This window comes from Paramisgurnus dabryanus, chromosome 20 (genome assembly GCF_030506205.2).
Source record: "Paramisgurnus dabryanus chromosome 20, PD_genome_1.1, whole genome shotgun sequence".
NCBI classification, from domain to species: Eukaryota; Metazoa; Chordata; class Actinopteri; order Cypriniformes; family Cobitidae; genus Paramisgurnus; species Paramisgurnus dabryanus.
In genome coordinates, this window is record NC_133356.1 from 22,476,618 (window position 1) to 22,503,663 (window position 27,046).

Here is a 27,046-nt window from a genome sequence, read left to right on the forward strand (position 1 = left end):
TGTATCAGTGGTCCATCCCATTCGCATCATGTAGTTATTGTTATACTGCCACTCATGGTAATCTTGCATTGTGAAAACTATTAATAAAAACTGTTAAAGGTCACGTTCTTTCTGATCCTATTTTTTAAACCCTAGTTAGTGTGTAATGTTGCTATAATAGCATAAATATTACCTGTAAAATGATAAAGCTCAAAGTTAACTGCCAGGCGATATATTTTCTTTAACATGATTTCGCCTTTTAAAGCCTACAGCGAAACGGACGGTTTGTAGTCCCTCTACTTCTTGCTTTAATGATGTCACTAGAACAGTTTTTTGACTAAACTCCGCCCACAGGAATACATCAGTGGCCAGCTAAGCTAACGGCAAGCAGAACAAGCTAAGCTGCTATTGAATCACAATACACTAAACAAACTACACAATCAGAACTCGTTATGTATTTCTGAAGGAGGGACTTCATAGAACAAGGAAGACATCACCCCGTTTTGGACCGTTAAAAAAAAGACCCGACCCGAGACAAACTCGACAAAATTAGACCCGAGTCCGACTCAACCTAGTGCCAATTTTCTTTTACCCGACTGGACCCAAATGTAAACGGCACCGCCGTGTGTGCAGTATGCAGTCCCGCGTGGCATGCACCAGTCAGACAGAAAGAAACCCCGGTGGCCTCACAACCAACTTGGCCCGCTGCTCCATTTATTTTCATTTTATCTGACGATGACACCAAGGTTACCACTACAGTGTGCATTCAAAATTGATTGACAGGTCTGGCTCAACAAAAATTAACCTACCGCCAGCCTCACAATGTCACAAGCGCTCTTGGCAAACAGAGGGGGGGTTGTAAAAGGATTCGATGCACACACGTGGACCAGTGAAGACCTCGACCTGACGCAGACCCGGGTCTGCATGACAGCATTCACATGAACAATGTTTGAAAACTATGTGAAAGCCACCTTAATGTCTGTAGTACCAATGTGATTCGGTGGGTGCCCATAAAAATACTGAGTTTGGTACCTAAGCCTGATTAGAATTTGTTTCCACTTCTTTGCAGCTCTCATATTTTAATCATGTTTGTGTATGCCCAAATATAAGCATAAGCTTTGAACATCATTGATATTATAGGTTCTCGCGTGTCTCATCTAACGTCTTCGAAAACCAAACCGGCTTGATGGGCCATGTTTGAATATAGATGAATGATATTCAACAGCTATGGAGGAGGTAAAGATTTTCAATGAATACTATAGCATTTTTTACTACTACAGAAATTGGGACTTTGATTTGACAAGTCATGCCCATCAGGTCACAAAGCGTATATCAAAACATCCGCCTCTGGGGCATGTTCGATAGAATGCATAAGGAGCGGTCAACACTAGATTTGCCATTGAAGTCCAAACACCCCTTTGGCAAGCAAAATATCCCCAGGTCAGAGAGTGCACTTCAATACCGGGCTGCCTGCCAGGTCCTTTTTCTTTACTGACATCTACTGCATGATAAAATAGATTTGGGCCATGTGTCTGAAGCCAATGGCTTTTTAACACCGCTTTAAACGTGTTTTATTAAAAGGGCAGACTAGACTTTAGATAAAGGTGAAATGACCCACTTTATAAAACACATTTTACTTTACAAGTTGTATTTAGGATAGTTTAAAAATGGACCAAGTCGTAATGGCCCTGTTAACACATCATAGGATGGGGAGATTTTATATGATAGCAATAATAGTTTATATTTATTATCACCATGGTATGAAAAGAAAAGATCTATAAAATAAAAAACAAAGACTTTACTTATACTGAAACAAATCCTTATAACTATTAATTAATGACAATATCATTTAATTTATTACACCCCCGGTAAATGCTTTGACTGCATAGTTGTATTTTAATTGATCATTTGTTTATGCTGTTTTGTGTTGCTGACAGTGTTGATTTTCAGAAGTGCTCTGTTACAGCTAATGGCATTAATGAAGTACCGTAGCGGCTATGGAAGTCTGCGTGCTCTTTTTCAATTGATTGGCTGTAATTGTTCATTGATTTAAGTTGTAGTTGGGCCTGGCATGATTGAGGTCTAACCCAACAGCAGGAGATCCCATAGAGCTGGAGATCAGACAAATAGATCACATGATGGATTAACGCAACGTATCACGGTGCACTGAGTCATCGATGCAGTAAACACACACACAGTCTTTAAACCTCTTATCCTCAGTAACACTGCATGCCACCCAGACATGATTGACATATGAGCTAATCTCTTAATTTCTCAGCCAATCACAGCAACTGTATTCTTTTTCCAGGTGCTATCGTTCCCATAGTGTGTTGGGTTCCTATTGGTCAATACCAGATGTCAAGGTTAGATTAAGAACAGCAGGAAGTTAGTGATCTCATCTCCTCCCTCTGTATGCTAAGGTGTGTGTGTGTGTGTGTGTGTGTATGTGTGACCGTGTTTGAGATGAGATCATTTTTTGGATTAGGGTCAGTGGTTATGTAATGGCCTTGTTTTCTGTTTGTAATTGAAAGTGCTTGTGGTTATTCTTCTAAGAGCTTGTGTGACCATTTGCGCATGTTTATACTTTAAGGACTTGTGTAACTCTACAGGCAACAGTAAACTGACTGCCAAATGTTAATAGCGCACAGTGTGATAATGCCTATACCAATAAGACCACACACACTCAAAGCTGATTGGTCAAAGTTTTAGTGTAGTCTGTCCCCTTGTCTCTATCCATCACTGTCTGCTCATTGTACCAACCGTGCTGTTGATAATATTAAAGGTGAATTATCATATGATGAAACGACAAAAAGCACTGCGTCGTGTTGAATCACATGCCGCTTCAGTTGACTTTAGCTGTCTGTAGTTTTCTTCTTTTCTGACATCCGCAAAGATGAAAAACTCAGTGTCAGATATCAAATTCATGAAAGTGTTTGAGTTTCATTGATGTTTGCATCAGGCACCGAGCATAAAAAGACAATTTCTTTCTGCTTTTCAGATTTTTGGGAATAAGATGTTCATTCCATCTTTGGATGGAGCGTTGTTCCAGTGGAACAGGGACAGGGAGAGTATGGAGGCCGTCCCTTTCAGCGTCGAGTCCCTGTTGGATTCCTCGTTCCGGATTGGAGAAGATACTGTGCTGGTGGGTGGCAAGTCCCTCACTACGTACGGCCTGGGCGCATACAGTGGCAAGGTAACTCAAAAAATTGGAAAGGAGTTGTTTACTCGAAAATATACAAATCTCTTATCATTTACTCTGCTTTATGATGTTCCAAAGCCTGTATTCTTTTTTTTTTATTTTAGCTTATTAGTTGTTACTGATTGATAATATTGACCTACCCCAAAGTGCATGTCTATTCCAAATTTTTACACTTTTGAGGTCTGGATGCAATAGTGTTCAGTTATTCCACATGTGAAAACAAAAGATTTTTTGACATTATTAGCTGCGCTTGCATTAAGGTTTAGTGTTATTTTCTAAATGTTGGCAAAAAAAAAAAAAAAAACCAATTGCAACATTATGGCTTAAGTTATTTGACTAAAACTTAATTTTGTTGTCTTGCAATTAGGCCTGTCACGATAACAAATTTTGCTAGGCGATAAATTGCCTCGGAATTTATCGCGATAGGCGATAACATTGATGCTCCGGGACCATTATAATAATGCAGATACACCTTTTCAAAGATCTATAAACTTTTATTTCTAAACAATAAGTAATACTGGAACTGGAAGACATTTTAAATATCCACAAGAAATGAACAAAATAACAGGATGATTGCGTTTTAGGTGCATATGCATGTTTGTCGTGTTGCCACTTTTAAGTGCTACGTTATTACCACAAATGCGACATAACGGCTCGTTCAGGTTTAGTGGTTCACCTCGGTCATTAGGTTTAAATCCAAAGTACTCCCACACTGCAGCTGTAGCGTTTGGTTTTGAAACTTGGCTGTTTACACTTGGTATCAAGATGTGTTTTTGATCAGATCACAAGTGGACGAGAGAGACATATCACATTTACACCTGGTATTTAAATCCGTCTCTTTTGTCCACTTTCGACCGCTTCTGTGCTGAATACTGTGAGGGGACGGTCCGTGAGACGGTGGGCGAGTCTCTCCGCTGTCATTTGAACGCCAGCGGGAGTAATTATGAGTTTATATGGACGCAAACTAATATTATGTCGGAGTCCGCTGCTTGTTTAGCAAGTATACATGCTGCACAGTATTTTGTACGTTTATATGTTAGAGCTTTCTCTGAATTTTCAGCGCAATTGATGAAATAAGATCGCGCAACTTTCACACGCTTGCAAAATGAAACTGCGGAGATCACCCGCTTTAGTTTATCAATGAAAGGCTAAAATAGCACTGTTCACCTCGTGTCAGAAAAGTCAGAAAAGACGTAAAACATTGTGATCCGATCGATAAAAACGCATGTTAATGACAAGTGTAAACAGCCTCTAGTAAATCCATCTTTTTCTCCAACTCTCGTCTTAACTAGTGTTTTCTCCTGCTACACTCCTTACGCGGCGCTCATCCTCCTCAGTACTCCTACTGTGATAGGCTACGCCAGGAGTCCCCCCTCCCCACACAGATCATGCGACTGACAAATGACTGACGAGGGTTCACTCCTTGTCACTCGTTGCACGGAGCGGTCATCCAGTCTCTTTGGTAGAGAGAGAGAGAGACAAGGAAAACAAACAAGCATGCAAATGTGAATTATCGCGGCCTAAAAAAATGATCGAGCTCATTTTATTTACCGTGCGATTAATCGATTTATCGTTTATCGCGACAGGCCTACTTGCAATAAGTAATTCCAAAAACTATTGTGGAGGGAGTGTTTGACTTCACATGCCACTGTCCAGACCGAGATGCAAATGACATAAAAATACAAGAAGAGCAATTTAAAAGCACACAGAGCTTTGCAATTGTAATGGGAGCAATACCACCTGGAATTAAGATGTTACTTAAAAATAATAATTATAAAACACTTCAACAAAATATTTTCTTAATAATAAAGTTAAAGAAGTGTCTTTTTATACTTTTTTGTATACATATACATTTTACCCTGTTAAAAATTTCATAAAGAAATATAAAGCTGATATTGATAGATGTTGTTTATTTTGCCAAGTTCAAACGTAAACTTTTTTTAGACATGTCATTATACAAGACAGTTCTGGGAAAAAATTTAGAAGTTCATTAATGACAATATTCAGGAATGTATATCAATAACTTTTGAAGACATAGTTTTGGGATACTAGAAAACTATTTGCTTTTGTAAACCTAATCACATTTGTGAACATGAAATTTGCAGAGAACGTGAAGTTCACCAACACTAAACCACTTTTTAAATGCATTTCTAAAGGAATTTAACATGTATTTAAATACTATTGAATCTTCATTGAACAAAAAGCAAGAAAAACTACTTTAATATGTAAAGACTTTAATTTGTATAATTTAACTGACACATAACTTGATGTCTTACCCTCTTTTTTTCCCTTTTTCTTATTCTCTCTTTTTGTTTTTCCTTGTTTCTTTCTTTAAACTATTAACAAATATACAAAAATTGTTACATGCTTCTTTTGTGCATGTTTATGTCACAGTTTGTACAGATGTTACATTATATGATGTATATAATGTTTTTACTGTGACCTTGTACTTTGTACCTGTTTTTCAAATAAAATGATAAAAAAGCACACCGAGCAATTGACTCCCAAATCGCTGTGTTTTAACGTCATGAGATTGTCGGTTCTTGTGACGCCACATGAAGTCAAACACACCTCTTCTGTCTTGTCCTCCAACCAAATATATTGCGCCATATTTAAAGAATAATCATGTGACTTTTATGCATGTCAGGTCACATGTAAATGCGGAAAAAAAACATTGCGCATTTAAAAAGTATTACTTTTTCGAGTTGCCTGAAAAGAAAAACACCTCACATGAGCGTAAAAAAAAACATTTTGCGATATATATGTGAGCCAGTGCAAAATTGCGTTTTTCCATTGAAAACATTTTAATTGGCTATTTTAATTTGAGCAATTTAAAGGGTATTGAAAATCCAGTGACTGACATTGATGAACCTTTTCGATTCTGGACATTAATAATGTAAATTATGTAAATGGGTTTTTATACGACTTTATACTATTCGGGCTGTAGCGCACAAATTGTATGGACTACTTTTATGGTGGTGATTTATTTATTTGTCCTCTTTAGAGTTGGAGAGGTGCTACACTGTCTTTGATTTGTTTTATATAAAAAAATAATGATTGATCTCTCCTTTTCTCTCTGTAGTTGAGGTACATCTGTTCAGCGGTGGGCTGTAGTCAATGGGGGGATGAGGAAGGGGAGCCAGAGGACGTTCTGGTACTCCAGAGAACACAGAAAACTGTCAGAGCAGTGAGGCCTCGAAGCGGCTTTGAGAAGTAAGATATACCTGCAGGCTCTTGGCTTCACTCACGCTCTGTTGAGCTCTTCATGTGACCTTGTGTTTGATCTTAAATCTGAAACCGTGATAAATTAGATGCAGGGTATGTTAGGTTTTATCAACATTTACAGCTTGGCTGCACAGTATTAAAAACAACGCCAGAGCAGAAATACTGTCAGTGTCCGACTTAATTCTGAAAGGTGCCCAGCCTTGAAAAGATCCCACATGTTTTCTTTTTCCCTATCTGTTAGATGGAACTTCAGTGTGGGAAACTTCGAGCTGAAATTTGTCCCTGAGATTCAGTCCAACCTCAACTTCCTAGAGGGGGAGGCGTCTAACGGGGAGACGTGGCGTGAGGTCCGACATGAAGCACAGCGGGTGATCCAAGAGGACACCGATGCACAAACCAAAAATCATGCTAATACACAGCCAAACTCGCACGCTCAGGTAGAAGGTTTAGACCTGGTCATCAAAGTCTCTGTGCCAGATTGGAAAGTCATGGCCTTCAGCACCAAATCAGAAGGACAACTGATCTGGGAACATCAGGTAACAAAATTAATTATGATTCTAATTAAAGTTTAATTCAGACCTTGGATTATTAAATTCATACTGATTTTTTCTGTAAAGTTTTGCACACCCATTGCCTCTGCATGGCTGGTTGGAGGGGGCAAGGTGACCCCCATCAGCCTGTTTGATGACACCACCTATACTTCCCAGTCTGATACTGAGGCTCAGGAGGATGATGACATCATGGAAGAGGCACGTGGGGCCACAGAGTCCAGCGTTTACCTGGGTAACAAAGTGTTTTTAACCTTAGGGGAGGAGCAAATCGATTTATTAACACATTGAAATTCTGGACATATCTAAAAAAAAAAGATACAGTCTGATTGTGCAAGTTCTTTTTGATATGGGTATATTATACAGGACTCGCTTCCAGGTTATTATTCTCCTTTTTGTTTTTCTGTCAGAGCTGACATGTTTTATATGGTTTTCATGAAGAATCTTTATAAAGACTTTGGCAATGAGCCGCCTTAATTTGCTTAATTCACCCCTTTGCGGTTGCTAAAGAAAATTAGATGCGTCAAGAATAATTTCGGAATGGGATCATTACTCTCTGATTTTCTAAAGATTAACATTTCTGTTTTGCATGAATGAATATGTGGGGCAAAGATAGAGAGATTGCTTACATGGAAATCACTTATCTAAAATGTATTTTCTTTCTCTGTAAAAGGGATGTTTCAGGGTCAGTTATACCTTCAGTCGTCTGTCCGGATCTCTGAGAAGTTTCCATCAAACCCCAAAGCTTTAAATGGCCGGGGCAGCAACACTGATATGAAACCACCGCCTACTGTCAAATGGAAACCCCTCATTCGTAAGTCACTATTTATCATAAATGTAAAGTGTGTATTTAAACACGTGTGGTATTGCATAAAATCTATTTGTCCGTTTCCTCCTAGACTCCCCCTCTCGTACCCCAGTCCTGGTGGGCTCTGAAGAGTTTGATAAGTGTCTGAACAATGATAAATTCTCTCATGAGGAGTACAGCAATGGAGCTCTATCTGTTCTTCAGTACCCATATGGTAAGCACAGCAGTACTTAGTGGTGAATAATGCAAATGCACAGAGGTCTGTAATACCTAGAGAAAGTTGTCATCTACAAGCATTGGCTGGGTAGTGATGGATTGGGTTTAATCAACCATATGTGGCCTGTTGCACAAAGCAAGTTGAACTAACTTAGTAAGTTTTGAGTTGACAATACATGACAAATCCAACCAGTTATTCTCATGAGTTTATGGACATTTTAATTAAGTTGATTAAGGTATTACAGTACATTTATATAATCTGAAAATGAGGATAAAACTAATGAAAACTCATAACCAACATATTTCATATAATTAGGGATGCATTATATGAATCGCGATTAATTTATAGCAGAATAAAAGTTTTTGTTTACATCATGTGTGTGTGAACTGAAGAATAGTTATGTATATATAAATATGCACACATGCATGAATCATTTTAAGAAAGAATATATATAAGTATTTATATATAATATAAATTATACATAAATATACAAATGTATATACACACGTAATCATTTCTTAAATATATACATGCATCTGTGTTATTAACACAGTTTACACACATATATAATGTAAACAAAAAGTTTTATTCTGCTATGGATTAATCACGATTAATCGTTATGCATCCCTACATGTAATTTATATAAAACGTTCAATAATATTAAAACAAAGATTTAAAAAATATATATAATACAGGGACTATACAGTACAGGACTAATAACGAGTCCAAGATAAATTAAAAGTGATTATAATTTTAAAAGACTTAAATTGTGTTGTGTCAGATTTACATTACTATGCTCGTAGCTGATTGGTCCAGTTTGGGTTTGCGATCTCTTACCCAGAATAAAAACTGCTCAGGAGTAGATTAACTGTTAGCAGAAGTAAGTTACCATGATGATGAACCCTCTTTAAACTAAATACCCAGAGTTTGCTTAAACTAAACCCAAACTTACCGGCGTAACCACTGAAACCAGCTTTGTGCAACAAGCCAATGGAGTCTAATCCATTTCAGCATGTGATCTGATTCCAAATTCACACTTATCCCTTTCTCTATTTTCTTTCATAGATAATGGATACTACTTTCCATATAGCCCCCGTTACCGCAATCGTCGTGATGAAACTGCTGTAAGTGTTTTGCTGAAGAAAGATGGAAATGGGTCACAGGTGAGAAGAAAAGACCCTGTGTTGCTCCTTCCGTGGTGGAAAGAGATTCTGGGTACCATCATCTTCTGCATCGCTGCCACCACCTACATTGTCCGCAAGTTCTTCCATCCACCCACAGCATACATACGGGTAAACAAATGGTCTCAAACACGTACACAAACACACATAGTCAGAAGTACTGTTTTATTCAAATGATGATCTCGTATGTTTATTATTACATTGTATGAATGTTATTGTAAGGTTGTTTAGGCTGAAATAACATCATCACTCACTGTCTTTCATTCTTCTGTGCAGCAACGGAAGGAGTCTGAGACACAGTGTCAGACCGACAGCAAGTTTGAAGTTGACGTCACAGAGCCTAAAGAAGTTATTATCACTGAGACGCGACCTAGTGAATATGTCTCCAGGTAATCGAGCATGAACTGAGCTTCAATAAGTAATTATTATATAGGTTCCCAACATATTTTCCTTGGGGCCCCATGTATATACACACACACAACCCCCACCTACCCCCAACATCCATCTTTCCTTTTGATTTAGCTGTTACTTTGACAATAGGGCTGTTGAATATAATAGTTTTTTCAATACATTGCGATACTAATGTGAGCAATTACTGCATCGATGCATACAAAACTAATAATCGATTATTAAAAAAAGCAGCTTGCGCACGTCTCTCTCCCTCGTCTCTGTCTCGCTCCATATCAATAAAGTGCACCGCTGGAGCAGAGTTTTATCGTGGGACTTTGATTAGAAAGAAGACAAAGAGCCGCAACAATAAAGTGTTGGGGAGACAGACTTGCCTGTGCAATAATATAAAAAATTGAGGATCGTAATATCAGAATAGTTGACATGATAATTGGAATTGAATCGTGAGACCACCAACGATTTACACCCCTTGTTGACCAGCATGTTGAGATTGAGCGAGTGAAATTCACATATGGTAAAATTTTATAAGGTGTTATTTTCTAACATTTAGTAAATGCATTAGCTGACATGAACTAACAATGAGCAAAATAGTTTTTCGGCATTTATTAAACTTAATGTTAGCTAATCCCATTACAGTTGTTTGTTAGTTCATTGTGCATTAAAGTCGCGATAAAATTGAAATAAACAAATTTAAATTTGTTTCGGAATATTGTGCCTAATATGAGATTTTGGCAATATGATAAGCTTAAGCAAAAATACCACGGTGTTGCAGTATTGCCATTGCAACACTAAAATGTGTTATTTTCAAATGACTGCATATACAAACAACAACTTTTCAACGGGATACAATAAATTTTATTTTTAAGCAACAAACGACATGTATTCCAGGCAAAAATAAGGCCTTAAATTATAATATTCTTTCAAAAAATTATATAAATTATCAAATTAGAATGTATTAATAATATATATTAAATGTAAACATCAAATCAGTTACATGACTTAATTATTTAACTTAATTTTGTGTAAACACCGCTTATTCCTTGAAAACGGTATCACATAAAATTCTAATGGTTTTGAAACCTTGACTCTTTAAAACCTCAGTATACCTGGAAACCGCTATCCGGCCCATGCCTAAGTGTGGCATTTTTACAAATGACTTGTCTGTGCGCTTCATCATTTAAAAAATGAATGTGCCCCCATAATCTGTAATCAAAAATGCAAATCTCCCTCCAATTTAAAGGTATGGTATGGCAGGTGGGCGGGGACCGGAAAACAATTGCAGCAAATAGCAACATGACCCAATTTCAAGCAAAATTAGTTCTCAAAAGGACAAATTTAAGTTCAGCACTACCTTTTTTCATTTAAGAAGCTGTTTTACTAGGATATACAGTATGTCACCATGGGAAAAAAGACAATCACTACATTCGTTTCATAGCGACTTTATCTATTGATACAGATACAAATTTAGATTTTAAAAATGTATTTGTAAATGCTAAAATGAACTTGAATTAAGATGAATAAATGGTGTAGAAATATTGTGTTCATTGTTAGATCATGTTAACTAATGTTAACAAATACAACCTTATTTAAAAGTTTTTACTACCTTATCTTGCCATTGTATGCATTCATAAATAAATAATATAAATATATATCCGATACAGCTGATGTCAAGTTTTACTGGTTTAGTCAGTTGTTCAAGTGATTGTTGTTATCTTGTCAGCGCTGTTTAAACAAGCATTATACACTTCACCTAAATAATGACGTGTTGAATATGTTTTGTCCTGAATACATTAGCGTAACAGTGACATTTGAGGCCATCTCTAAAAATTGGAACGCCTAGACCTTTCTTAAAACAGATTTGCGGGATTGCATTACACTTTTGCAGTTGCTTACTGTGGAATGCACAGATGGCATTGTGATCGTACTCAATGCTGTGTGACATTTCAATGCTTCGAGTTAAATGACTAGTTACAGACACGCAAATGCTTTTGTTGATGAGCATATTTGTTGTTTTTGTTTTCAAGTGAAATTTCTTCGATGAAAAGTCTTACTAATGTATCTTTAAACAAATCTGTCTGCTTATCAGCCCACTGCTGCGAGAGTTTTTTGATTCATTAAAATCCTAAAGATCAAAGGAATCCTTATAACTGTGTTGTGCTTGTTTGTGTTATCAGGTACCTGACAGACTTCGAGCCTGTTCAGTGTTTGGGTCGCGGTGGATTCGGTGTTGTGTTTGAAGCACGGAACAAAGTGGACGACTGCAATTATGCCATCAAGAGGATCCGCCTACCCAACAGGTAACCGTCCAATCAAAACATTATGTCTCCATCCAGACTCCGTAACCTGTGTGGTGTGATGCCAAAACGCCTCTTGCCAGAGCCCACCGGTGCAGGCACGAGTATCTGAATGTTTATGTTTGTAATTGTAGGGAGTTGGCTCGTGAGAAGGTCATGAGAGAAGTGAAGGCACTCGCTAAGCTGGAACACCCAGGCATTATCCGTTACTTTAACGCTTGGCAGGAGAGCCCGCCCCAGGGCTGGCAGGAGGACATGGATAAACGCTGGCTCAAAGATGCCAGGTGCAAACAATGATCTTTTGTGTCAATGTGGTGACTTGTAATAAATCCACGATTCCCACAGTTGAAACCTAAATAAAATGTGTCTCTATTTTTGCTAGCTCCGAGTTCTAATTTATGTTTAATTTTTTTATTTAGTACCGCTGAATGGTTGCTGAGCTCTCCTGATCACATGGAAGCATTCTCAGTCAAAGTTCCTGTGTCCACCCCGTCTCCAATAGACTCCTCATGCATGTGTGCAGCTGGTGGGGATACGAGTGTGTGCGTGGGGGATCAGGTGTGCGTGGAGGGTCTGTTGCCAGACAGTATGATGTCGGAGCGAGACAGCCAGGCCGATCCAGATGCTGTCCTGGAAGTCTCCGATTCCCCCCACTCCTTCGAGCTCTGCCCTCCCCGCACGGTTGTTCATGGCGACTGCACTTCTTCTTCCTTTGATATCGTCTTTGAAGACTCGGGCTGTGAACATCAGGATAATGACAGCGACCTCAGCAGTAGTACAACTGTGCCACCTGCGTGCCCCTCACGATCTAGCTCCAAACCCCGGTGTAGTACATCAACAGGACCACCCTCTTCCTCGCCTCCACGCCCCACTTCTCTAAACCTGGCTCTTGCCACCCCTAGCGCTGCCACACGGCCCCCGCTCACACCTAAAGTCTATCTGTACATCCAGATGCAGCTGTGCAGGAAGGAGAACCTGAAGGACTGGATGGCACAGAGGTGTCTGCCTGAGCTCAGGGAGCACACGCAGTGTCTGGACATCTTCCTGCAGATTGCAGAGGCTGTGGATTTCTTGCACAGCAAGGGACTTATGCACAGAGATCTTAAGGTAGAATATGTAATAGATACTCAACGTGAATTGATATCTGATTATAGAGGGTTTTTTTTAAGGAAAGCTATGCTTTCTGTTTCTCGCTTAGCCTTCTAATATCTTCTTCACGATGGATGACGTGGTGAAGGTGGGAGACTTCGGGCTGGTCACTGCCATGGATCAGGAGGAAGATGATGAGGATTTGAGTGCACTTACACCAATGCCAGTCTATGCCCGTCACACTGGCCAAGTGGGCACCAAACTCTACATGAGCCCTGAGCAGGTCAGCTTTAACTATAAAAAAGTATCAATATTACTATTGCTCATACTTTAGGCTTGGGCCAGTAAGCAACACCCTATCATCCAGAATGCCCTAGCAACTGCATAGCAATGCCCTAGCAACCACTTGATGGACAAGCACTATATTTCTTAACATCTTTCCTATTTGTTTCTTCCACTGCAGCTGTCTGGGAATTCTTACTCTCACAAAGTGGACATTTATTCTCTCGGCCTGATCCTTTTTGAGCTCCTCTGTCCGTTTCGCACACAGATGGAGAGAGTCAGAGTAAGATCAAATAAATACATTCATAAAAAGCATATTAGTATTTAGCTTTGATTTGTATCGGGTTTTATGATTGAACAACATCTCAATTTTTTTCCCTAGACTCTCACAGAAGTCAGAGCCTTGCAGTTTCCTATTGCTTTCTGTAGAGCCAATCCCCATGAAGTAAGTATGTTTGTGTTTGTGTGCCTATACTGTTGGGTATTTCACAATGAAGGTGGTACTGTAGTAGGAGTCTGTACAATTGGGAAATCCAAAACAAGAACAACACTTCCAGTGCCCCCTATAGGTGCAATGTCAGAATGACAACATGGTACTACATCAAAAAAGCAAATGCACACCTTGTAAGGATACATTAACACATTTATAAAACATTAAAATTATGGCCGCATGTGCAAGCATGTGCTTTTTTATAAAAATGAAATCCAAACATGCAGTGTAAAAAAAGTTGGTTTAACTTAAAGTAAAATTTTATATAAAAAAAAAGTGTTAACTAATAGTTACCCAAGGCAAGTTGAACCACCAAATATTTTTTACTGTGTGGTATTACACATTAGAAAAGTAAACACTGTGAATTGTAATTTCATGTTGACTTTAAATATACAGCGTGATCTATGTTTTGACGAGTCTTACCCTTTTAGTCTTTCATCGTGTATTTACTTATATACTGTTACGTGTCATTCGGTCACTTTGTGATACTGTTATGTATTATTTCTAACACTGATGCCATTGTATCTGTTTGTGTTGCAGGCTCAGATGGTGCGCTGTATGCTTTCCCGAGTACCCTCAGAACGTCCCGAGGCATCAGACATCACAGAAGCCCCTTTGTTTCAAGATCTGGAGGTGCCCTGCCGAATCCGACAACGCACTCGAACGTACAGCGCATCTTCTGCCGGGCGACCAACGCGACAGATATCCTCATCAAACTAGGACTCGCACACAGAGACACTTGTACTGTGCCTCCACTGCGGGAAGACAAACACAACCTGTCACCACCTCTCAGCACACACTTCATTTTACTAACAGGCTACTTTTATACCTGAAGCTTCTGTTGCTGAACTCCCAGGTCATTCCATTATCTTCTAAAACTGCTCAAGCACATGCATTTAACATCGTGGTAGTGAAAAAAATGATGGTACTGCCCACCGCGTCACATTCTTAACTGGCCTATCATGGCTGTATTTGCTAAAGATGTTTTCTTTACCCCTTAGCAGCCTTCATACATTTTTAAAAGCCCCTGATTCATCGTTGACCAATCCCATGATTCCTTACTCTGTTACAAGAACCGTTTTCGCACACACACACACACACACACACAGTTGCTAATGAATGCTGATGAATGATCTGCCTTTGGCTGCTGTTTACTTTGCATGTCTTAAACAGGAAGTGCAAATCGCGCCTTCCTGTCCGAACAGAAATTGTAAGAGTTATTTTCTTCTGTAATGTAAATACAAGGCAAGCAAGAAAGAGACTTTGTGTGCTTTTTAAAAGTGCACATTCAAGATTGGACGCACAAGTTATGAGGCATTACAGCCACTTGCTGTTTACGGGTAAACTGTTTTAGTGGCAAAAGGTGAATGCAAATGGAAATAATCAAACTGCCTTTAAGCTGGAGACATGAATGACAAATTTTTGAATACGGTCAGTATGAAGCTTCTGCGCTGTCATATTAAGTGAATGGATAGGGACGACTTTAACAAAACATTTTGTAAAATATTTCACTCATTAGCACCCAAAAGTAGTTTACAGTATCTCTAATAGTTTTCGAAAAATACATTGTACAGTCTGAATAAGAAGTGCTTTAACTAGTCACATGATATTATAGAATACAGCCAGATGAATCACTTCTACCAAATATTCAGCATACACCCTTAATTGTAACATATCAGGTGATGACTGATTGTATGATTTTCTTATCGATTTCGATTAGAAGGGCCAATGTAATTTTCTTTTGTATATGATTGAATTTTCTGTATAGTAACTGCTTTTTACACGTTTTTCAACTTCTACGGACCTTTTTTCCTATGAATTACTGTCAAAGATTGAGAATGGAGATGGTAGATCTTTACTCGGATCTCTACTCTCATCTGTGCTAAGCTCTGTCTGACCAATAGACATGTTTGAAGAGCACTGGGTGACTTTGCACCTTCAGGAGCAGCTTTTGTATGTATGTGAATACTGGCGTGTTTCCTAAACAGGCCATTATGCTGCAGAACGGACCTGAGATTGACCTCTGACCCTTAATCACAATCACAGAACCTGAGTAGGACGCTGTGACCTGTAATCCACATCGAGGACCGCTTTGTGAGCCCTTTACCTTTTAACGTGTAGCTGTAAATCTGACCAAGTGATGATAACAAAGTACTGATATTCTTGTTTGTACAGATCACTCTGGCAATTTATGGTTACAGGGCGAAGCCCTTCCAACAGATCTTTTTCTGTCTAATGATCCTCAGTTTAAATCGCATTCATTTTATGGACTGCTGTTTTTGATAATTTCCAGCTTACGTTATTACCGTTAAATTGGGGTTGAGTTAGTTTTGTGTGCGACACAATTCAAACACTTTCGTTGTTTACTGTCTGTTTTGATTTCCCTGTGAATGTTGAAATGGCAGATTCATGTTCCTTTAGCCCAACATTGTCTCCAGCGGTCTATGTAAATATGTTTATTTGTTTTTATTTATGTTCGCTGCAAAAATCAATCCGTTGGATTGGTTGAGTTATAAATAAGGTATATTAATGCACTTCTTCCAGTGAAGTGCGATGAAATATTGTGACTTCTTACAAGTCAGAATTTAATAAACGATCTATGATGTTTGTAAGGGTGTTTTGTGTTTTTTTATTTTCATTGTTTGTATTTGAATTATTTTACATTTTGTCTGAATTGCAATATAATGGAAAACTACAGTATGCAAATATATATTAATTAATAGTTTTGACTTTTTTAGGTTTGATAAAAAAATTAAAGTGAGTGTAATTTGTATAAATACTCATAGCAAAAACGGAACTATTGAGTAAGGTGACTAAAAGTGTTAACTTTTCACACTCACAAACTAAACTAAACAAGCAAATTGTAATAACTTAATACTACAGTTTGATGGTCTGTAATGTCTTTTTAGACATTGACATTTTTATTATTTTTACGGTTTTTAATTATCACATTTATTTAAAATACCTTATTTAGGCCACTACCTAATATGTGTATTTAAATAAGTCACACTGCAAAATATTTGTAATGAATTGAAAGCAAAGACATAAATACAAAATACGCATACATCAAAAGTATAAATTTTGAAAACATTTTGGAAAATGTTGATTATCTATGTAGATATTTTTAATAGCTGATGTTGAATACTATAAAATGCCACAGGGGAACGCTGTTGAGCTACTGTATAGACTGAATATCTAACCACAATGCCTAATAAACGAGATAGGAACAATACATACAATTTCATTTAATATGACAAAGAAATATTAAGATTAAAAAGGTTTACATTTCTACGTATACAGATTACAACCATGATTACAACCGTTTCATCGAGAATTAATTTATTTTTCTTTGTATGTATCTTTTATTCATTTTTTTTTATTTGTGTTAGATTTTGTATTTTTATTAATGTATGTGTAAATTATTTTGAGTCGTTATTCTAAATTGCACAGATCGATCGGAGTATGGTGTCAGTGTGGTATCAAAGTACCGCGAGAGCTATTTGAAAAGTACTGTACTTTTGAGTTGCTCTCGCGAAACTTTGACGTCATATGCCGAAAGACTTGCGCAGCGTGAAGTTCAAACAGTCCTAATCAGTGCGCACTTCCGCAGCCCTCTGATAGCGCGTCACTTCCGGGTGTCAATATGCGTCTCAGTACCGCAGCGATAAGCATCGCTACGATGTAAACGGCGACGAAAGATAACATAAAATAATTTCCGAATAACCACGGGTGGCTGACAGCATTGAAGATACCGCCCTTGTTCATCCTCCGCTAATTTGTGCTCGCCCGGACCAGCAGCGGCTTCGCCACCGACTGTCAGCCATTTTTGCGCGAATGGCCGCGGAGGTTCGGAGGGCCCTCGGCCGGGGCTGGTGTCTGATACCCGGCCTATCTCACGTAGGCCTTCACAGGACCGTACTGCGATCTCTTCTCCTCATCACAGCCTTCAGCGGTCTGGTGCGTCTGCCCGCGGCCACCGAAGCGAAGGAGTGCGATAAACCTTGCCTAAACGGGCAGTGTAGTGCAGACGGCGGCGTGTGTGTATGCGAGCCGGGATGGGTCGGGGATCAGTGCCAGCACTGCGGCGGCCGATTCAGGTGAGACTGGTATTTAATGGTTGTGATATTGATACAAGTGTGTCTGATGCTTGAAGCTCATTCAGGACTTTTCCCTGTGATGTTATCACAGACACAATAAAGATCTCGATTTGACACGATATCTCAAAGTTGTTTATCTAATGATCAGCATCTTACGAGCTGAACTGTTTGCAGTGCAGTCAGATATTGTCAGTAATAGTAAGCTATAGTCATTGGCATGGTCAAGAATGACTTGTTGAACTTTGTTAGTCCTTTGTTACAAAGCGATGTTGTCTGTTAAACCCTTGACAGCTAAGCTCTGGTTTTCATGTAATTAAAGAGTTAAACTACTATAAAGTAGCTTAATCCTGACGAGATCAACCTCACTGGGATATAATAATACTGCTATAAGTCACTTTCTCAATGTGCTATACAAAAAAAATCATCATAACATCAGTAAAACACACAAAAGTAGTATTAAAAAGTCAATTAAAATAGTTTGTTAATACAGGATTGAAAAATACTACTGAATCTATTTTGGGACAGCCCTGATATCAAAGCAAAATGTTTAGACTGAAGTATGATTGACTGGGTCATGCTGCTGCATCATGGGATGCGGCCCTTAAAAACACTCACGGGCAAAGTCTGGCACAGACACTGTTTGCATTGGAGGGATTGGGTCATTTAGGGTGAATCAGGCTCCAAATGGCAGAAGCCAAAGAGTCATGTGCTGCCAATCATGAATGTAACAGACACACTGGAGACAGTAATAAGGAACCAAATCATGAGATACCATAGCCTCTTTTTATGATAAGTGTTGCATTGAATTAGGTGAGATTTATGTTCTCACATGACATTTAATCACATTTCTGTAATGTTCCTCTCTTCCTTATAACTGATTATAAAGTTTATGTAGTCTGGAGGTGTAAAGCATTTTACATTTGTGCTTTGGCACTACCTTTGCTCTACCTACTGAGCTACATGGACAGGATGAACTTTTCCTTAAAATTCATTTAAGATTAAAACAACTTGCACTGACATATCTTAAAATACATCAGTGCCCTTTGTTTTGCCTCAAAATGCACACAAGTAATGTTTTTAGTAAGGCATGTTTGTTAAAACTAGTTATATTTCCTAATAAAACTAAGGTCTAGTCCTGGCTTAAGATAATCCCTGTCCGGGAACCCCCCCATTATCTATTGAAAGGCTGTCTATAGAGCATTATTATCAGCCAATACAGATAATCTCAGATTAGCCAAAAATTGATTTGCCTGTCCAATAGGCTTTATGCCCAGCTGCACTACTTCCTGAACTTCAGCCAGCTCCTTGTTTCCTGTCTGACATTATTGGACAAACTGATTAATCCAGATGTTACTGACCTCAGTAGTCACAACAACAATAATCAGACACACCTGGATTAATCAGTTTGGCTAAAAATGGCAGACAGGAAACAAGGAGCTGGCTGAAATTCAGGAAGTAGTGCAGCTGGGCATAAAGCCTATTGAGTCGTCTCTCACTAATCTCTTCACAGACTCACTGAAAGTATGTAACGGATAGCAACCATTATAAATAAATGTTGTTATGTTTGCTGATGACAGTCAGATGTGTGGTTTCTGATATGAAGTGTGGTTTCTTGTGAGCTAATAAAAAAGTACCATGATATTATGTATGGTATTAATCGCAGTGTTACAGCCTAACACTATGACTGATCCATAATACAGCCACAGTATATTAGTTTGAGCAGTTTGTGTTTGAGATCACGCAAGGATAAGCTTGGCACGTAATTTCATTAGTAGAAGTCTATTATTAGCATCATATGAGTCTATTAATAGGATTTGTGGTTCAAGTGTTGGTAATGACAAAGATTTGATCTCTCTCTCTGTCTCTCTCTTAGAGTATAGTCTAGTCAAACTAATTGTATCTGGTCAATTTACTTGTCAGTCACATGATCAGCTTTAACATGGACCAGACCTTTTGTCTATCTATCTTTTTGCACTTAGCAAGTGTTATTCTCAATAGGCTCTGAAATCACTTGTGACAGAAAGGCATTTCTCCTCCACACTCACGACCATCTCCTGTCATCATAAAGACCGGATGAAGGCAGCTGCTGGAAAAACCACAACAGCTCGATTATTAAAGGTGCTCTAAGCGAATTGAAGCGTTTTAGACCATAAAACATTTTTTGTTACATACCGGAAACATCTCCTCACTATCTGCTTGCTGCCTGTCTCCTGATCAAACTGTAAAAAAACGCGATCTCTGTAGACAGCCCAGGCTTCACAAACGGCCATATCAACAAATGGCCAAACCTAGCCAGCACAAAACTAAACAAAGTATTCCAGCCAATAAACGACAAGAAGGATTTGGGGGTGGGGGTTGGGCGCGTTCATGAAAGCACGGAAGGGAGGGGGAGGGGGAGGAGTTAGCTACGCTCTGTCTGTTTGAAAACAGTTCAAACATCAACAGGAAGTGACGTCGCACATTATTCGCTTAGAGCGCCTTTAAGCAAATCTTTTGCTTATTATCCTATATGAGTGCTTTATTTCAAGAAACAGATGAGATTTGAAGCGTTAGCGATTCAAATGGGAGATTCTTGATCTTGAATGACATCTCGGTGCGGTGTATTTGTCACAGAGATGGCTGCTGGTGTGTGTTTGCTGGTCCCATAGGATTGGGGGTTTGTTAATGAACTGTGTTGTTTCAATGTTAACAAAGCTCTTTGAGACTGTAGTCATGGTTTTCATTAGACGCCTCACCACACACGCACCTCAGGGCTGTAATTCAGATCACAAGTAACATGGTGTGTATCAATATGAAATCAGACACATGTGCTGAACAAATAAAAATAGGATACATGCATGAGTGTGGGTTTACGACATCAAGCTGCTAAACATGACCCGCACAACCCAGATTTACTTAAAAGTAGGTGCCAGTGGGTAGTAGTTAACTTTTTCATTGCTTGAAGAGATCATCCAAAAATGTAATTCTGTGCTCATTTACTCACCCTCATCAGTTTTCTTATTCTGTTGAACACCAAAGATTAAAAATAAAATAATGATGGTAAGTACACAGTTGACATACCAATGGACGTTCTTATTATTTGTTTTTCTTACTATGGAAGTCATTGGGTACCGTCAACTGTGAGGTTACTGTCATTTATTTATTTATTTTGTAAATCTTTGGTGTTCAACAGAATAAAAAAACTGATGAGGGTGAGTAAATGATGACAGAATTATTATTTTTTTTAAATGTAAAGAATTGGCTGCATTATGAATTAAAATCTTATTGCATTCATTGTATTTTAGCCACCTTCTGGAAATTTCTTCTACTTGTTTGGATCTATGAAAGCTCCCGTTCTTTTTGTGTTTTTGAAGCTATGATTGTGTTACAGTGTGCAATATAACATGTGTTCATGTTTCGTGTGTAAAAAACGCGGTATTTTTCACACAATTTACTTATCGGTTTAGCGCTATTTTCATTGTCCTCAAAACGGGCTGATGTCTTCCTTGTTCAAAGAAGTCCATCCTTCAGAAATACGTATCGAGTTCTGATTGTGTAGTTTGTTTAGAGTGTTGTGATTCGATAGCAGCTTAGCTTGCCGTTAGCTTAGCTGGCGACTGACGTATTCCTCTGGGTCATTATTTGATTATCATGTTGATTTACGGTGTGTGCACCTACATTTTTTGGTGGCGCCCCTAAAGTTTTCAGTTGGGGGGTCACTGTGCTCCTAGTGAAAAAAGTTAGTCTGGAGCCTTGGCTAGGCTTTGAAAGGGGAATTCTGTTAAAGAAAATAAATTGCCTGGCAGTGAACTTTGAGCTTTATCATTTTACAGGTATTATTTATGCTATTATAGCAATATTACACACTAGCTAAGGTTTAAAAAATGGGATCAGAAAAAACGTGACCTTTAACTATTTGCTTTTTTTCCTAATTGCTATTTGCATTGCTTTCACACCTTCATTATTTGAGTCTGAGTCTCAATATACTTTGTTATATAACTAGAGCTGAGACCATAAACCAACTGGGCTTGTTACACTTGTGCTTTTACCTTGAACCTTACATCCATCTACTGTACTTTTAAAGCCTGGTTAAACCCTTACTGAAAACTGTTAGAATTACATGGTAGAGCTGTGTAAAAAAATTGTTTGCGTTTCTCTGATTCTCATGCTTGTCTCATCAATAAAGGCGGTTCGGTGATTAGTAGTATCACCAAACTGGCTTTACTGATGAGACGCGCATGAGAACTGCAGGCGATTTGTTTTCTTTTTGTTTTTTGCCCAGCTCTTCATGGTGCTTCATAGCAATGAGGCTGTTCACACCTGATATTATGGTGCATTTTGTTCAGTCGAATCACAAGTGGACGATGCTAAATCCAGGTGTAAATAGAGTGTAAAATATTTTGAGCTCGTCCACTTTCGAGCACATTCAGAAGTAGTTCAAAAACGCATTTGAGCGGATTGCTTTTGTGTTGTAGATGCGCATGTGGTCGAATGTGTAGCCGCAAAAGACCGCCTACTCTCGGCCTATTGAGCTAATGTGATGTACGAGCACAATGTTTTTCCATTGGATATGATTTCTTGCGCAAACCCAAATCTTTAGGCTTTCGTAGATAAAACTGAAGTGGCTGCTCTCTCTCTCTTTAATTTGTTTAATTTTCCAAGCGTTTAAAGGATGCGCCAGCTTATTTAATCGGTTCCTCTGAAATATCTGAGTAAGCTCATACATGTATGTACAAACTCTGTGCAGCATGTTTACTAACAACACAAGAAGCGGACTCTAACCTAAAATTAGTTTGCATCATTTTAAACCCGTCATCCACAGGGTTACAAGAATGTCTGAGCTGCACATGCGACAGTCTAATAATATGATGGCATGTGAAATCGACTCCAAATAAAAAACACAGACTTAACATTACAATGAGTCCAGTGTTAAGAGAGAGCGCTTTACTTCCTGTTTCTTCAAAACAATCACATCCTAATGACAAAAACGCGATAAAAGTACAGTGTGAGTGCATGCATCCGGGGGAGTGGGTAGGGGGGACAATCGCGAAGAATCCCAGGTGTAAATGTGTGTCTTTTGTCCACTTGTGATCCGATTAAAACAAATACCAGGTATAAACAGCCCTTATATGTCTTTCATGTCTGTGTAATAATGTTGTTTATCTGTCGTACACAGGCTAACAGGGCCGTCTGGTTACCTCTCTGATGGACCAGGAAATTACAAATACAAAACCAAGTGCACCTGGCTCATTGAAGGACAGTGAGTATTGATTTATGGCTGTTTTTCTTAGAGGTTTTCCAACTCAAACCCAGCTTGTGAACATCTGAATGTCTTGCTGTCTTTATATTTTCTTACTATTCAAGAACTTAAACGCATGCCAACAGCTCTGACTCAGGGCGGGTGCGCTAGTAAATAGATACTGAAAGTGGCTTTGGTATGATAACCACTTATGTAGAAACCCAAGTCTGTCAATAGATTTAGTAGAAATAATTTACAATGTCATCATTGTTTTAAATATCACTTAAACTCCTTTCACACAGTGTCTTGATCCCATAAAATTGCCAGAGTGCATATTTGTGAATGCAAACATGTCCTGGGATTGATCCCAGGATTGATTTCGGAATGATGACCTAGTAGTAACTAATAGTAGTAAAATAAAATCATTATCGTGGTTTCTCGAGAGAGAAATCACAGATAATTAGCAAACCTAAGACGCTGTGGAAAAAATCTACAAATGCATGAATACAATACATGACATCTCTTGTATGTGATGTATGTGACGTTAATGCATGCACAGATTATAGAAAATCACTATCACTGTGAATGATCTAATATCAACAAATCCTCGGACAAATCCTTGGACACATTATTTACGTATTTAACAGAATTCTGAAAAGGGCTACATATTTCTCAAACTGCATTAAAATGCACTCTTTATTCTGCTGGGTTATTTTTAACCCTTTAAACCCTTTTGTTTGTAAGAAAAACAAGGATCTAAGACTTTTTCTGTGTACACACAAGGCCTATTTCTCTTAAATATTGTTCACAAATCTGTCTAAATCTGTGTTAGTGAGCACTTCTCCTCCTTTGTTGAGATAATCCATCCACCTCATAGGTGTGCCATATAAAGATGCTGATTAGACAGCAAAAATCAATTTATCTAAGACAAACTCTCGCTGACATGCCTGCTATGTGCTGAATGCTGCTTCAAATGTTATCTTTGCAGGACGAATGCTATCCTGAGGCTTCGCTTTGAACATTTCGCCACTGAATGCAGCTGGGATCACCTGTATGTTTATGATGGAGACTCCATCTACTCTCCTTTACTCGCTGCCTTCAGGTATTTCTGAATTACAATGTTTGTATGAGTGTGTCTGTATATGTCGCGGTCGCTGTGTGTGTGTAAGAAGTAAACCAAAGAAGTGAGATTTTAAGGTAATGACCTCTTAATCCAGGATTAGATTAAAATGTGGAGATGTCTAGAACAGTGGTTCTCAAACTGGGGTCCGGGGCCCCCAGGGGGGCCGCAAAATGGTGCCAGGGGGGCCCCAGTTTTATGACATTTTATAAAATACATTCATTTATCATGAATTCTGTGTAATTAAACCTAAATAAGGCTACTAACCAACAGCACTACTCTGTATATCTTAATATGTTTTGTTTAATTAAAATGTTACATTTTAGAACAGATTTTTGTCATAAATTTTCTTTGGGGGGGCCGCGAAGGAATGCACCGTACACAAGGGGGGCCGCATGCGGAAAAAGTTTGAGAACCACTGGTCTAGAAGATACTAAAACGCAACATTGGTCAGTTATCAGTCTGAATGAAACATTAGGCCCAGTGTCCACCAAAGCGTTTTTTTTCCAGTTGTTTCCAGTGGAAGTCCCACTTTAAAAAAAACACAACAGCTGGTGGGGCGCTCTTTACCGATCAACGAGAGCTAAAAAAATTCAACTTTGGGGAAAACGCTGGGCTCGTGGTATTTGTTTGTCGACAACATCCAACCTGCGATTTGTACAACGGCTTGTAAACAAAACCGATTTATAAAAGCAACCAAGAAATGCTGCCAAGCTATCTCCAGTTGGCATTTTTAGAGGAGCGCCTTTCGTTTTCAATCGTGCTTAAATACTTTGGACAAACAGCATTAAAGGCTAATATCAAAGTTTATAGATAGCAGACAGAATTTACATTTTTGGGTGAGCTATCCCTTTAAAGCTAAAACTTCAATCTAAATATGCAGCTATAACTAAATAAGCAATGATCTTTACCTCTTGTAATGCCATCAAAACATTGCTGTGTTTGTTTTAGCATCCTAACCAACAAATGGCTGGAGTTTGGGGGTGGGCCTGCCTGATAAATGAAATATGAGGGGAGAGTTTGGGGGAACTGAAAACGAATGTTTTTTTTTTTTTTTTTGCAATTTCATTCAGACACTAGTGGCAAGAAAATACACACTTGACCTTTTAAAGAGGCTTTGTGTTGAGCAGGTCTTGGGATGAATAATAAACACCGTTTCCTAACCAAACATGAAACTATATTATTCAAGCTATTTGTCTGTCCACACTGAATATGAAAAAGTTTTGTGCCACAACACAATCAACCATAAAACACAGCCAATCTCAACAGATGTTTGTGTTTGCACACCCTGAAGGGATTTTATATATTTTATTCAAAAGAGATTTTAGTCCCTCCTCATCCATGTTTAATGATAAATATTCATGATGCGTAGAGCGTCCATCAAATGAGATCTCTATCAGGGCCGAGCCGCCAGCCCAGTAGGTCAAGACAAAAACTCTGATAGCAAAAGATACGTTTTATCATCTGTCGCTGTGCTGTTTGTTAGGACATGATATTATGGAAATTTGTTTGCACACACAGGAATACTAAAAAAGTGGTTTAACAAAGCAAATGCAGCCACACATACACTACCGTACAAAAGTCTTAGGCCACCATCACCAGCTTTGTTGTTTTAGCAAAGTTTTAAAGGTGCTCTAAGCGAATTGACGCGTTTTAGACCATAAAACATTTTTTGTTACATACAGCAAACATCTCCTCACTATCTGCTTGCTGCCTGTCCGCTGGTCAAACTGTAAAAAACGCGATCTCTGTAGAAAGCCCAGGCTTCACAAACGGCAATAACAACATAGTGGCCAAACCTACAAACAGAAACCATAACAAAGTGTTTCAGCCAATAAACGACAAGAAGGATTTGGGGGTAGGGGTTGGGCGCGTTCATGAAAGCACGGAAGGGAGGGGGAGGAGTTAACTACGCTCCGTCTGTTTGAAAACAATTTAAACGTCAACAAAAACTAACGTCTCGCAGATTCGCTTAGAACGCCTTTAATGTCCATCCATATTTATTTTAAGATGCAAACAGAAAATACAGGAAATATGTACACAAAATAAAAAACAAAACAATTTTCAGAATTAAATGTCGTCTTTAGGCATCAGTCAATATTTAGTGTGACCTCTCTTGGCACGAAGCACATCTTGAGTTTTTTTGAGGAGACCGAAGTCCTGAAGTCATTCGTTTAGAATTAGAAATTAGGATTTAATTTCATTTAGGTTTAAGAGATACTGCAGCTGCCTGCTATTGCTCAAGTGGAAGGGGAGTTTACCCTAAATACTTGACACTTCAGCTTATACGTTTATACTGTTTTTAATACTACATACACATTTTATGTATTTTCTGGTTGTATTCTAATAAAAAGACTGAGAAATAATTATATATGATCACTATACAATTACAAAAACAACAAATCTAATGGTAGCATGGTGGCCTAAGACTTTTGCACAGTACTGTTTATGCTCACATAATTAAATCTGTTTCATAGTTTTTACTATTATAATCACAGCATTGCTATAAACCGCTATAAACATAGTATTAACTGTACCATGTTGTTTTTTCTTTCTCTTCGCTCAGTGGTCTGATTGTTCCTGAGAGCTACAACAACGAAACCATCCCAGAGGTGGTGGCACAGTCTGGCTTTGCCCTGCTGCACTTCTTCAGTGACGCTGCGTATAATCTCACCGGCTTTAACATCTCCTACAGGTAAACTTTAATTGCTGGAGCTATCCAGCCTGAAGGCAATGACAATACTGTGGTCCTGTCCAAAACCTCCTGAACTGTCTGCTTAGACACCTTAGGCAACATGGCATCACATGACACAACATAATGCTGCCTAGTAAGATACCTTATCTTTCAAATTTTAAGATGGCACTGCATGTCTGTCAAGGATTAGACAATC

At 38.5% G+C, this 27,046-nt stretch overlaps 2 protein-coding genes across 3 annotated transcripts in view; both read left to right on the plus strand.

The window, feature by feature from the left end:
- eif2ak3 (eukaryotic translation initiation factor 2-alpha kinase 3) overlaps nt 1-16,327 on the plus strand; it is a 45,779-nt gene extending 29,452 nt beyond the window's left edge. Inside the window, exons 3-17 of the mRNA XM_065297099.2 lie at nt 2,978-3,172; nt 6,261-6,391; nt 6,645-6,939; nt 7,021-7,186; nt 7,625-7,765; nt 7,851-7,973; nt 9,042-9,268; nt 9,434-9,546; nt 11,740-11,862; nt 11,994-12,143; nt 12,279-12,966; nt 13,058-13,231; nt 13,412-13,513; nt 13,613-13,675; nt 14,261-16,327. Of these exons, the coding sequence (XP_065153171.1) occupies nt 2,978-3,172; nt 6,261-6,391; nt 6,645-6,939; nt 7,021-7,186; nt 7,625-7,765; nt 7,851-7,973; nt 9,042-9,268; nt 9,434-9,546; nt 11,740-11,862; nt 11,994-12,143; nt 12,279-12,966; nt 13,058-13,231; nt 13,412-13,513; nt 13,613-13,675; nt 14,261-14,440 (2,871 nt within the window). The 3' untranslated portion in view covers nt 14,441-16,327. The remainder of the gene's footprint in view (nt 1-2,977; nt 3,173-6,260; nt 6,392-6,644; nt 6,940-7,020; nt 7,187-7,624; nt 7,766-7,850; nt 7,974-9,041; nt 9,269-9,433; nt 9,547-11,739; nt 11,863-11,993; nt 12,144-12,278; nt 12,967-13,057; nt 13,232-13,411; nt 13,514-13,612; nt 13,676-14,260) is intronic.
- A 1,011-nt stretch (nt 16,328-17,338) lies between these two features.
- Nucleotides 17,339-27,046, plus strand: part of atrn (attractin) — a 72,813-nt gene continuing 63,105 nt past the window's right edge. For both annotated transcript variants that reach the window (XM_065297100.1, XM_065297101.1), the window contains exons 1-4: nt 17,339-17,817; nt 22,973-23,056; nt 24,024-24,137; nt 26,722-26,850. In XM_065297100.1, coding sequence (XP_065153172.1) covers nt 17,555-17,817; nt 22,973-23,056; nt 24,024-24,137; nt 26,722-26,850 — 590 coding nt within the window. In that variant the 5' untranslated portion in view covers nt 17,339-17,554. The remainder of the gene's footprint in view (nt 17,818-22,972; nt 23,057-24,023; nt 24,138-26,721; nt 26,851-27,046) is intronic.